The 13,064-nt window shown below is 46.3% G+C and overlaps 1 protein-coding gene across 1 annotated transcript in view; it reads left to right on the forward strand.

Annotated features, from left to right (window-relative positions):
- Adcy5 (adenylate cyclase 5) overlaps nt 1-13,064 on the forward strand; it is a 144,367-nt gene that overhangs the window by 46,397 nt on the left and 84,906 nt on the right. Inside the window, exon 11 of the mRNA XM_013019326.1 lies at nt 1,402-1,422. Within this exon, the coding sequence (XP_012874780.1) occupies nt 1,402-1,422 (21 nt within the window). The remainder of the gene's footprint in view (nt 1-1,401; nt 1,423-13,064) is intronic.

Genomic DNA, 13,064 nt, shown 5'->3' on the forward strand with positions numbered 1-13,064 from the left:
CTGCTTTTTCATCTTTCAGATGAAACTAAATTAAACAGATATCTGGCTTTTTCCATATGGTCAAATCACATTCTGTATTGATTTTGTATTCTTTTATATAACTACCTAATATTTCATTAAGAGGATTCACTGTCGTAGTTTAACCATCCTCCTATTTATTATCAGATGTAGCTCATTTCTTACTTTTTGGTGTTATAAATAGTGCGGAGATGAAGGTCTTTGCACATAATGCTTTTTCCTTATTTAGGATTATTTTTGTAGGACTCTCAGAAGTGGAATTATTGGGTCAAAGAGTTTGAACATTTCTGAGGCTCTCAACACATATTGCTAAATTAATGTACAAAAGGATTCAGCTGGTTCATTTCTCACCAGCAGGGTAAGCAGGCACAGACCTGGCGAAGCATCCAGCTTCTGTATTACAGGTGAAGAAACCAAGGATCTGGAAGTAGTGATCCAAAGCGGGCACAGTTGCTGGGAAGCAGAGATGATACTGAAATCCACAGGGTTCTATTATAGATATCTTGTCTTCTCATCATCTGTCCCAGGCTTTTCTATTGTATGGTCAATCCTTCTGCGGAAAGAAAGACTGCATTACTGATGAATGTCACTGCTCCACATGTGGCCACTTTGGTGGGTCCAGGGCTTGGATTCTGGTTTCATCACTACCTGTACATCTCCTGTAACTCCTGACCTTTGATATCTTAACCATTACTTGGGACATTCATGCTGACCACCTATATTCCATGAAGTCACTACAGTCAGTGCATGCAAATAGCACAGGAAGGAGCAGTGTGAATAGCATGTGCTGCTAGGAATTGGCTATTCTAAAGCTTTTCTGGGTCTGCAGATTGTCCTTAGGGCACTAAAGGTCTAAATAAAGTAATTGATTTTCAACATCAGTTTCTCCCAGAGACAATCAGAGAAGTGTACACCAAGATAAAATAAACTATGAAAAGATGGCTGTGGCCTAATGTACATATAGTTAACAATGCTATATTAGCTATTTAAAAATGTGTTAAAAGGGTAGTTTTGTGTTAAGTGTTTCTTACCACAATTTTAAGAACATAATATTCTTACCACATTTTAAAAACATAACAAAGAAACAAAGCGGCATACAGGGGGAAAGAAAAGAAAAACGAGCTATAAGGTTAATTTCAGATGGGACCATTATCTGACGGTATTGGGAGACACTTGAATATACAAGATGGGAAATTGTGGTGGGAAAGCTGGGGAACTTATTCCTAAAAAGTCGAATGTGAGGCTGAGGCTATATGTGGTAATCCATTTGAGAGTTCCCAATCCAACTGGGGCATCTTGGAGCCTAACAAAGAATGAAGTTCTCATCTTGATGAGCTTGAAATATGGACTCACCAGTTGATGGTCAGATGTTGCTTTACTGAGCAGCATTGCAGTAGGTGCAGTGTAGTGAAACACTACATGTAGCATGGTTTGCAGAAGTAAGTGAATGTCTCCCAAAGCTGAGAAGCAAAAGGCAAGGGTATAAGGATAGAAGGGAGCGCATGAGCAAAGAAAACATGGCAGAGACTAGAAAACTGGCACAGAAAAATGATGGTCATGTCTGGAATGGAAGGACTTAGGGCTAAGGTTAGCATGTGCTGGGCATGGGGATTGTAAATGCCATAACATGTAGATCTGATCTGATAAGCTGGATCAAACTATTTTAGGCACTTGAGCTGAGGAGTGATTGGATACAAATGGCACTTGAAGAAGATTATCCTGGTGGTGGTGGCTCTGTGTGCTATACAATTTGGAGCAGATGTGTTTAGATTCTGGACTAGAGAATGAGTGAATCTTTGTAAAAGCATAGAAAATGGATCCATTTCTAAGATCCTGTGTTGTCTCAGTTCAGGAGACCCTGATTCAGTCCTCTTTCCCCCAGGCCAAGTCAGGTCCACTGTGGTCTCTGCCTCACCCTGCAGCTGGAGAAGGTTGGGTAGGTAGAGGTAGATGGAGCTGCTGGTTTCCATGTGGAGGGGTTTTTCTTAGAAATCACTTGAGGGTCGAATTGCTGGTGAGACCCATTATCCAGGTGCCAGGAGAGCTGGTTGCCATGGCAATGGACACATCTGCCAGTGAGTACCCAGTTCAGGAAGACATCAGATGATTGCTTTGGTGTTGCAGCACTGAGGGGCTTAGAATGCTCAGATACATGAGTGTTAGAATTTCAGGACACCTATGAGTAGCATATAGGTCCTTAGTAGCCAGATGGACTTTTTCTTTTCTTTCTTCGTCTTTATGGTCTGAGATCAGAACTCAAACTTAGTGCCTGACACTGTTACTCATTGGCTTACGCTCTTCCAACTGAGCCATGCCTCTAACCCCCAGATGAACTATTTAATGGAGTTTTCCTTTAATTAATTAATTTATTTATTTATTTATTTTGGGTCCAGTTGTGGGGCCTGAACTCTGGGCCCGGGCGCTGTCCCTCAGCTCTTCAGCTCTACCACTTGAGCCACAGTGCCACCTCTGGCTTTTTTTTTTTCCTGCTTGTGTGGTGCTGAGGAATCAAACCCAGGACCTCAAGCATGCAAGGCGAGCGCTCTATCACTGAGCCACCTTCCCAGCCCCAATTTTCTTTCTTTCTTTCTTTTTTTTTGGGGGGGTCCGATCATGGGGCCTGAACTCTGGGCCTGGGCGCTGTCCCTCAGCTCTTCAGCTCAAGGCTAGCGCTCTACCACTTGAGCCACAGTGCCACTTCCGGCTTTTTTCTTTTTGCTATGTGGTTCTGAGGAATCGAACCCAGGGCCTCAGGCATGCAAGACAAGCGCTCTACCACTGAGCCACCTTCCCAGCCCCCCCCCAATTTTATTTCTTATCTTTCTCAGCCACTCTTCTGTGTCTACCCTCCACCGTCTCCTTCACTGTTTTGTCTATATCATTTATGCATTTCTCCTTCCAGAATATGAGCCAGGAATATACCTGCTGAAGCCCTGTTCCCCATCTTCTTCCATTTCCTCTCTGGTTTGGAAAAATCCACTTTACTTTAGATCAGAGGGGATATATGGTTGTCCTTTGTACAAGACAGAAGAAGAAATATAAGTCAGTCTTCAGGAAAAAAAATTACAGTCATGAATTAGGGCTGGAATGGATGAGCCAATCATTTCTTTATTTGACTATCTTTGAGCAGAGGAAAGACCCCTGCTGGAAATAAGATACAGGAGCAAGTGATCCTGCGTCTCTACTGTACCCCAGCAAAGAATAAAGAAAAAGCCAGTCAGACCAGGCACAGAGGGAAGTGTTGGCAGAGTTCCCTTCCCTTCCACCTAGTTCCACCCATTCTTGGGAATACCAGGACAGAGACAAATTTAGCTCTTCTGTTTATTGAGGGTTTGCAGAGAAAAGGATGACCATAAACCCTTGTTTGGCAAGAGGAATTCCTTCCCAGCCATTCCCTGTTTCCCCTTCCAGGAGCTTACATTGAGTTTACGTTTTCTTAGAGTTTCACCATTTGTGCAGGTGCCTGTAGCTTACATGCACCTGTGTGCTGGAGTATGCAGAATCTGGGTCTGCTGTGTGTGGACCTGGGCTCTAAAGTCCAGTAGACAATATCAGCACTACACAGGCTGACAAGCTGTCTACACAAAGATGACAATCCAGCCAGGCAGAGAAGTCAGGCCAGACAGAAGAAGCCTGCCACAGATGAGAAGGATCTCATCTGGCAGAGGGAGATCTTTATGGAGAGTCAGGCTGAAGGACCATGGCAAGCAATGAGTCTGGGCACAATAAAAGTGAGAGGTAGAGAAAGAAGGTAGGTAATCCACAGGGGAGACAAGTATGTATGTGGGTCCTGAAGGCCTGGTTGGACTAGGACACTCTAGGACAGACATACCCTGTGGTCATTTCACCCTTCTGAGTGGAGGGGGGAAGTCCAAGTTCTTCAGCAAAAGTACTTCCTAAAGGGTTGCTTTTGCTTGAAAAAAATTTTCATAATAACAGCCTTCCCTCCCAAGACCCTTGGGAACAGGCCATTCTGTGTGGCTTACTTTTCTGGGTAATTAAAAATCAATGCTGGCATTTATATTATTATTATTATGTCACTTTTTCTGATGGAAGTTTCCCTAAAATATATAGTTTTTCCACCTCCTTGTCTAGAGACTGCTACATAACCTGCTCTGGCTGCTCCAGCCTGTGTTCATATAGGTCAACTATTGTCTTCTGGGGTACCTGCAGGGCAGACCCGGGAGGTGCAGAGGGATGTTTGTTGTTGCGTTCAATAGCCACAGCCGCAGTTTCTGGTTTTTGTTGGTTGTTTTTAATAACTTACGCAACTTTTAAAGAAAAAGTCCTTTTTTTTACTTCTTCATTAATAGGCTGTGACTTGTCACTTCTCAATGTTACTGCAGAGTGCCCAAGGAGCTCTGTACCCCACCCTCCCACCCCCGCTGCCAGTTTGCTATTTCTAAAGTGCACAAGCTTGACAAGTGTTATTATTAGAATTTGTGCAAACTAGCAGTTATCAGGCACTTAGTGATAACCTGAGATTATCACTTATGGTAAAGTTCTTGAATGTGAGTGCCTAGTCTTGTGACATCAGTTTTGTCCTGTAAGTGCCTTTTTGGCTGTTTCTTACTTCAGCTGTACTAGAGATGGAAGAGGTGTCACATTTTTTTAAATTCATTCAAAAACAATGAGATGCCTAGAAGGGAACATGGAAACACTAGATGTGTTAAAAATGGTAGGATTGGAGCAATATCCTTTATTTTTGACTTGGATGAGAAAGAAACGTTTTAAAGTCATATTGAGTTAAGAAGATAAAGAAAAAAATGTGTATTACTTTAAGGATAAAAAAACTGAAAATATCACCAGCTTAAAGATTGTAGTAATTGTATACAGTCCCAGAAGGGTCCTCAGCAGACTGGGCTAAGTCAGGCTGGCCTGGGCTAGGTGGTTGGGGTGAACAAAGTTGGTGCTAAGGCTTGTGACAAGCTACCATATAGTGAGCCTTTGCCAGGCAGCAAGGACCTTTGCACCTCCTTCACGTGTGATGCAGCAATCCTAGAAGCTAATGCTCTCAATGTATAGATTGGGACGTGGGCTCAGAAAAGAGGAAGAGGACCCCAAAGCCACCAGGCTCTGGGAGTAAGGAAATAACTAGGGCCCATCTTGTTCTCATACACCATACTCCTGTGGGTTGTTCAGAGAAGATGAAGAGTATCACAGATTGCACGATTGTCATAGGTAGCATATGTCCTGGGCTTGGAGGGTTAGGGAACAGGTGGCTGGAATATGGCTTCTGTGCCTGGCTGCTTACCTGCCTGATTTGCTTGTAGTCTCATGACAGAGACTGGAAGTTACTAGTTTTCCTTCTCTATGCCATTGAATCATCAGTCCTGGAGCTACTTGGGACAGGAGAGACTATGGAAGACTTCTGGGGATGCTGATAGTTTCCCTTCTCCCAAAAGTATTTGTCCTATGGGGGATGTGGTAGCTAGGTAAGAGGAAGTGTTAGGGAGGTACTGTGTGATTGGGGTGTGTATGACAGAGATAGATCTAGAGGAAGTGAGGTGAAGAGGGAGACAGCTAGGGAGAGATGCAAAGAGAGAAAGTGATTCAGAGAATTAAATAATGCAGGCTGCCGGTGCCTTGAGGGCCTGGGTTCAGACTCTGGCCTAGACATCATCCACTGGTTGGTTGCCAACCATGAAATATGAGAGTTGGAGATAGTTTTGTGGTCTCCCTGCTTGCCCTGTGCTGTCTTCAGAGTCCAGCATATGGCAGTACCCATAGGTGTACACCCTGCCCCCCAGACTATACAGAACTTTCATCCAGGAAGTCTTTGGGATGGAGGGAATCTTCACTATATACATATCCACTCCTCTTTCTATGATTATAAAAGCTATGTTTGCCTTAGGAAGATAATCTTAAAAGTAAAAGCAGTGTCAAAGAAAAAAAAAGTCACTCATAGCTCTACCCCATTTGGCTATCACCTAAAAATCAGTTAAAGCTGAAATTTACATAATGTGGGAATGAGAGATGTATTGTCTTATAATTTGCCTCTCCTACTCTTGCCAGGCCAAGTAGCGGATCTTTCTTAATTATATAAAATAAGTTAAGACAAACATTCTGAAAATGAAGAGGAAATGCTTGGTCAGAGCAGCAAACTTTCAATAGCTACTGTGGCTCTGCCTTACCCCCAGAGCCCTTGTGTGACAGAGAAACATTGGGGGCCTCAGAGGGCCTACATGTGGAGACTAGCAATTTGCTCTGAACTTGGCAAGTGGTAGCAGAGAGATTGTAGAGTCATTGGCTGCTCCAGACTCTGGCCTATCAGCTTGCAGGGCCATAACATGAGATCCTGCAGCCTGCTGGGAGCTTTGTGCCTATGAAGTCTGCAATCTGAATGATACCTCCTGCCTCTGTCATCACTCCTGCCTAACAATACCCCTTGGCCCTAGCAATGGCTAAATACATTCTTGGGGTGAAAGTATTTTGGAAGTATTTCAACCCTGTGGCATGTGGACTTTGGAAAGGGTGGCAGTGGAGTCTGGACTAGAGTAAGTGGACAAAGACAGCTAGCAGTGAACATCTTTAGCTGAGAGGACTGCCCCCTGAGAGAGCTGTCCCCCATCATCTGCCCTCAGTCTTCAGCCCCAAAATCTCTCCTGCTTCTGGGTGGGAAGTCTTTTTATAATTTTTTGGGGGGAAGTCTTATTGTAATTTATAGCTTTCCCAAGAGGTAGTGTTTCACTCTATTTTTCCCTCCCCACCTGGCCCTCAAGGACATCTGGAATTATTCAGACAAGTTTGTGTTCATCATGGGAAGAAGGGTAGATTCAGCCTAGTTTAGTGGTCCAGACTCATGTGCTTTGAAAATTCCAAAATGTAGTTCACTTTCCACATCCCAGAACAACATACTTTTGCTTCCTTTTCCATCTGTCACCCCTCCACCTGGAGAGATCAGTTGCACTGCCATCCTTTGGGCTCCCAGAAACCCCTGACAATGTGTTTGGGCAGCTGGTCCTCTGTGCAGGTGCACTGGGTAGCCCCCGGGTCCCTGGAGGGACAGATGGGAAGTGTGCTGGCCCTGGCCCAAAGCTAGATCAGCACAGTGTCCTTGTAGTATTTGGTTGCTGGTTTTACAGAGTCAACTTGGGGCATGTCATTTCAGGGAGAAAGGAGGCCTCCTTGCCTACCATGTGCCCCTGTGAGTCGGTAGCATACAATTACAGGTGGGAACAGGTGGAAGACTGAAAGGCAAGGCTCCAGCAACTGATGCAGAACTCAGCTGCTGTCCTGAGTAGGTGAAGGGGAGAGAATATGAGTCCATGCCAAGGATGTGACTGGGTGGCTAAACTCAGGCCATTCTGCACCTGCAGCCTTGCTGGCCCAGGGGATTGTGAGGAATTGCTTCACTCCCACCTGCTAAGCCCAGATGGAAGCCAAGCCCTGTCCTTGTTGCTCCCTTGTAATCCCCTCAAGCAACATTCAGTCCTACTTTGGGAGGAAACGGAAGGATTCATTTCCTCTCCCAGCCCATTGGGAAGAATAAAAAAAAAAAACATTTCAAGAAGGCCCAGGCTCCAAGAGAGCTCTGTCTACACACTGTAGCAGGCCCTCCAGCTCTTAAGATCTCACTGGGAGTCATTGCAAAGCCCATTCCATCCAGGTATTTAGAGATACCGCAGGAGGTATTCAATGTTAGCTAATAACACCAAGGAGATTCTGAAGGCTGTGCTGACATCCTGCCACTAGCCCTGATTCAGCTCTGTCTTCTTTCCCCTTTTCCACAAGCAACAAAAAAGTCCGTGGTGGCCATAAGGCCTGTCTGCTGAGGGACAGCTCTATCTTCTGAGCTGATGGCTCCGGTGTCTGTCTGTCTGATCTGAGATTGAAGCTGATCTATTGATAGCCTAGAGATGGGCAGTCATCCTACCACTGCCACTCAGGGCCACATGCTCTGTCCTGGGGCTCCTATCCCTTCACAGGACCATTTCCTGTTTCCTTCGGCTCTTCCCCGCATTGTACCCCCACCACCACTCTCAAAGGTGAGGGCTATCTAGCATGTAGGTCTCAGAAAGCCTGCAAGGACATTTATGTGTTCTCTGCTAGGTTAGTTTCTGGTTGTGCTTGCTTCACTCTGGAGTTGATCCAACTCAGAGCCATGGCCAGAGAAGCTCTTAATTCTGGGAGAGTTGATTGACCCTATGGTCAGTGAGGGGGAAAGTTAAAGGTTTTTCTAACCTCAGGGTTAGTGTCCCCTCATCTGCTTGCCACATGCCTTTCTGTATGTGCTGTGCAGCTGGGGGCTTTCCCATGAGCAAGAAACAGATGTGTGTGCACGTGTGTGTGCATGCGTGCAGAGTGGGGACTGGGGTGGCATTTAACTTTCTTTTTGTGAAAACTCTCCATTTGCAAATGGATCTTGTTGCAATTAAAGATTAGGGGTGTCAAGTCAGGACTGTATATTCTATCCCAGAGGAGAGAGTCTTGGAACTCCCTTAACTTATCCAACCCTGTCCCTTTAAGGCCAGAATTCCTGGCAAGGATTTTCTGATGAGATTTGCTGTTTCCTTCATATGTTCCTCCCTAGAGTGACCAGCTTGAGTCCTCATTACCCCTGCCCTCTTTATGGAACCTGTCCTGTGTTATTATCTCCAGACCATTTTCTGCATAAGGGTTTCCTGCCTTTTTGAAGACCCTTTATCTCCCACTCCTCCTCAGCTCAACTGCCCAGCTCTCCTCTTTGAGCAGCTCAACTTCTGCTGCTGTCCACCATATTCCCTTCGCCGGCTGGTCTCCTTTCTCCAATGATGAATATAACAGAGACGCCCTCTTTCTCTCCCAGGCCTGCCTCCATGTAACATATCCTCTGTCCTCCAGTTTACCACTAGCCTTCTATCAGAGCACTTCTCAGCTTGTACCAAACCCACACATCCTCTATGCTACTCCTTTCTGGACTTTGGTCTGCTGATGGATGACCCCCTCTGCCTGCCATCATGTCCTTCCTGACTCTCCCAGTTCTCACTAGCTTTGTCTCTTGGCTGGGCTTCCTGTCTTCTCCTTCCTCCTTATGCATTTGTCTTTACTTAGGCTCCAACTTGGACTCTTTCTTCCATGTATTCTGGTCCCTTACTGTGGCTGTTGACTGTCCCTCTGTCCCTCTTGCTGGAAATGCATTTGTAGTCTTCAAACCCACTGAGGGCCCCATCTCATTCAGCTACCCACTGTCTACTGTTTCTGCAGAATCTTTTCTGTGCAGTTATTATTGACAGTTCTCACTTTCAGATAGTCTCAGGTGAGGCACGCCCTCTCCATTCCCTACCCCATGCCTCCTAATCTGCTGTACTGAATGAAATCCTTGTCTCTCATCTGGACCTTTGCAACAACTGTTTAACTGGTCCTCTTGATTTAGCTTGCCTCTTCCTTGGGCCATCTACTATATAGCTGAAATGTTGCATTTCCAAAACTCAGGTCTGAGCACAGACCTTCCTGGCCATTCTGATCCTCTCTTCATCTACCTTATACTTCTACACAACTTCCCTGCAGCCACTGAGCTTCCTGGAATGCCTTCTGTCTTTCCTGCTGTTCTTTGTCACCCCCATTGGTGTTTCAGAAACCAGGTTAGAAATCACCTCCTTCTGGAAGCCTTCAGGGCTACCCACCCTTCTCCAGTGTACAAGGATGAGGTCTTTCCTTCCTTGGTGTTCCTCTATAATCCCATGTGAGGCCGTTGCTGTACTCCCCTGCTTTTATTTCTTCTAGTTGTGTGTCTCAAGTTTCCAGACAGGCAGACTTGCTGCTGATGTCTCAGCCCAAGCAGAGGTCTTAGCCTGCCATGGGTCCTAGGATATATTTGCCTAATTAATATTATATAAAGGTATTTTTTCTTGCATCTGCTACAAGACCTTTCAAGGGAGCTACTATTTCATTTGCTTTGTTTGTGACTGGGCTAGGCCAGATGGAGAAGAACATCCTCTCAATAAGAGTGGCTTTTCTCTGTAGGCTTTTTCTCTTTTGCATATTTTCATGAGTTGCAACTATGCTCTCATTCTGTGATTGACCCCAACTTCCTTCTGTGTTGGTTAAATCCTGGGCAATTAATCCATAGTCCCAGGTCAATGGGTTTGGCTGCACTGATTCTTCCATCTGGGTAGCTTCATTTTCTATGAAAGAAGCAGTGCTTAAGCCTGAGTTCTTTTAAAGATCCTTTAAATATCCTTTACATTGTAATATCATATGGGCTCAAGGGGCACCAAGACGACAATTTTTTTTACCCCCTTTCAGAGCCGTCAAATGTATTTCAGAACCTTGTGCCCACAGTTCACAGCAGGGTTCTTGGAGTGGCTCACACCCCAGAGCTGCATAACTAAATCTCTGTGTATGCACATGTCTGTCTGCACCTGCACCTGCATCTTGTAGGCTCTCGTTTTTGTTCCATTGGTTATAGAACAGTCTTGAACCTGATTGGTGTTTGATAAATTTTTGTTGAATGATCAGACAGAGCTGAAGGGAGGATCTATTTTTCTTCTTCTTGAAGCAATGGTAGTTTCTCATGGATCCTCCTGTATATTAGTCCCTGCTGCGGAGTGGGACCTGGCAGCCTCCTTTCTCATTTCTGGAGTGGCCTGTAATCAGCTGAGGGGCTGACAGTGTGGGAGGGAGGTTCTGTCAATGAAGACAGCAAGACAGGAAGGCAGGTGGTCAGTGTGTTTCCTGAAGACCTTAACACTGCCCTGGGAGGGTGGGGTGCCCTTCCTTGGAGCAGGGTCCAGGGCTTTGGAGCCTTGAGGGAAGGTTGAAGTATATTGGCTGTGTGTTTCAGCACTGAAACCAGGACACACCTGAGATTGGAAGGAGGAAGGGCACCATCGGTAATGTCCTGGACAACAGACACAGGTCTAGCTAGGCACATTGAAGTACCTGGCCTCCCAAGTGGAAGACAAGCCACAGGAAAAGGCCAATTACTTATTCCTAGGGCACCCCACAAGTAAGAGTTGGAGGCTCCTGGAGAGTTTTAAGAAGCCAAGAGGCTGTTAGGCTAGGAGGTATAATCCCATGAGTCACTCATCCTATGGGACCTGTCCCTTGAGGGAGTTACTGACAGTTGCAGCCCGTGGTGGCCCCTCCTAAGAGTTGGGGAAGCAGGCCTCTAGTCCTAGAAGTCATGCCAAGGCAGCACCACCCAGCTTGGGAGCCTGCCTCATGCCCATCTTCTCCCCTAGAACTGAGCATATCAGTCTCACGTACTTTTGAGAACGTCTCCACCTGCTTCTGGCCTAGAGTCCTAAGGAGGCTGGGACTTTCAGAACCCAATCCATAGCCTTATAGAGCAGTCAAATTCTGCCTTATTTCTGAGGCTTAATCTTCAGGCCATACCAAAGCCCCTCTGAGCCTCATGTCCTCATTTACAAGATGGGGCCAGGAACACACATTTGAGGGTCGTCTTGCGATTAGACTGAGGGTGTTGGTGATGACAGCTACAAAAGGTTTTGTTTTGTTGGTAGGCTATGAAGAGAGGAAAGAAAAATGGAGAAAAATGGAGGAAAGAAAAATGTTTGTGATAGTTATTATCTGATTTAGCCTTCCCACTCTTAAATGTCAATATTGTTATATTCTCCATCTTACAGATGAGAAACAGATGCCCACAAAGGTTAAGTAACTTATTCAGGGTCACGCAGCCAGAAAGTGGTATTGTAGCACTTAGCCACCACACGTGGAAGCCAACTTTAGGATGGACGGGGCCACATTCAAGAGTCCTAGGAGCTGCATGGGGCAGGGATATGCATTTAAAACATATTGGGTCTCTTTCTCTCACTTCTGTCTGGCCAACCAGCAAGTAGAAAGTAGAGTGGTCATGATTTCAGCCACTGAGCCTGCTTGTCTGGCTGGAGCTGAAGCTTATTTATGAAAGCTTTGAGTAAAATAAGCATTTTGGCTCTATTGACAGTCCCTCCCTCTCCTTTTTCCTTCCCTCCTGTCCTCTCCCCCACACCCTCACACAGATCAGTTTTGGCTCTGTGTGTGTGTGTGTGTGTGTGTGTGTGTGTGTGTGTGTGTACGCGCGTGCATGCATGCACACACATACAGTGGACATTTTTTGCCCCTAGAAGGATGTGCCCAGCTCTCCCGTGCAGGGTGGGTGTGTGGCTCTGAGGTAGGGTGGCCTCTGACTGCAGGAAGGGCAGCTTTTTTGGTTGAGCCATCTCCAGCTGGCTCCTGCTCAGGGACTCGGTTTCTTGCTTGTTTATTTCCTTTCTGGGGGTGGGCTGGGGTGCAGTGTAAGGGGGGCTGTGTTCAGATTGTTCAGAGACATCTGCTGTTTGCAGTAACTTGCCAGCCAGGCAGAGCTGCTGGGTGGCTTGCTTTGCGGTGTTCCCTGTAAATATTATGACTTCGAGGACCAGGGAGGGGCCCAGAGACTTCACAGAGACAGAAGGGCTGTTCTCCTGAGTTCTCTTGCTCCCTCTCCACCGCCCAAGTACTATTGTCCCCTTGGTCCCCCCCCAAGCCCCCCAGGCAAGGGCTGGCTCTAGGAAGAGCATCGAGGTCAGGGTGGCCCAGTGGGCTCTTTATGCTCCATAGATTAGAACCCTTGGAATTCAGAGGTTGTCTGTAGAGCTGAACTTCAAAGTGGCTGATCAGGAAGAAAAGATGCCCTGGAGCCTCCTGCCAGCTCCTAGGGCTGTTATGGGGAGAGCAGAGAAGCAGTCATTTGCTGCTGTGGTGGGATTTAGATGTTTCGAAAGTCCCTGGGATCTTGGTTCTGAGGTCAGAGTGTAATGTCTGTGAATACACCTGGCTTCAGATCCTGGCTCCAGCGTAGGCACTTGCTCAGTCACACCTGCTGTGTGACTTGGGCAAGACCTCAGCCTCTCTGAGCCTCAGGTCACATGTACAAAGGGCACATGTGTGCAAGGGTTCCTGAGGGTATGCAGCATGGCACAGAGGCCTGTCCAGGAGAATGATACTTATCTTTGAGGACTTAGCCACTGCTCTAGGGGAGCCTCTGAGTTCTGTAGTTTTGGTTTCCCTTGCTTGGAAAGTTCATCTTCAAGGCACCCAATTCCTTGACAGTGAGTGCTGTCGAGTTGTCCTCCCGTGTT

Source organism: Dipodomys ordii, unplaced genomic scaffold, assembly GCF_000151885.1.
Source record: "Dipodomys ordii isolate 6190 unplaced genomic scaffold, Dord_2.0 Scaffold45, whole genome shotgun sequence".
Classification (NCBI taxonomy): Eukaryota; Metazoa; Chordata; class Mammalia; order Rodentia; family Heteromyidae; genus Dipodomys; species Dipodomys ordii.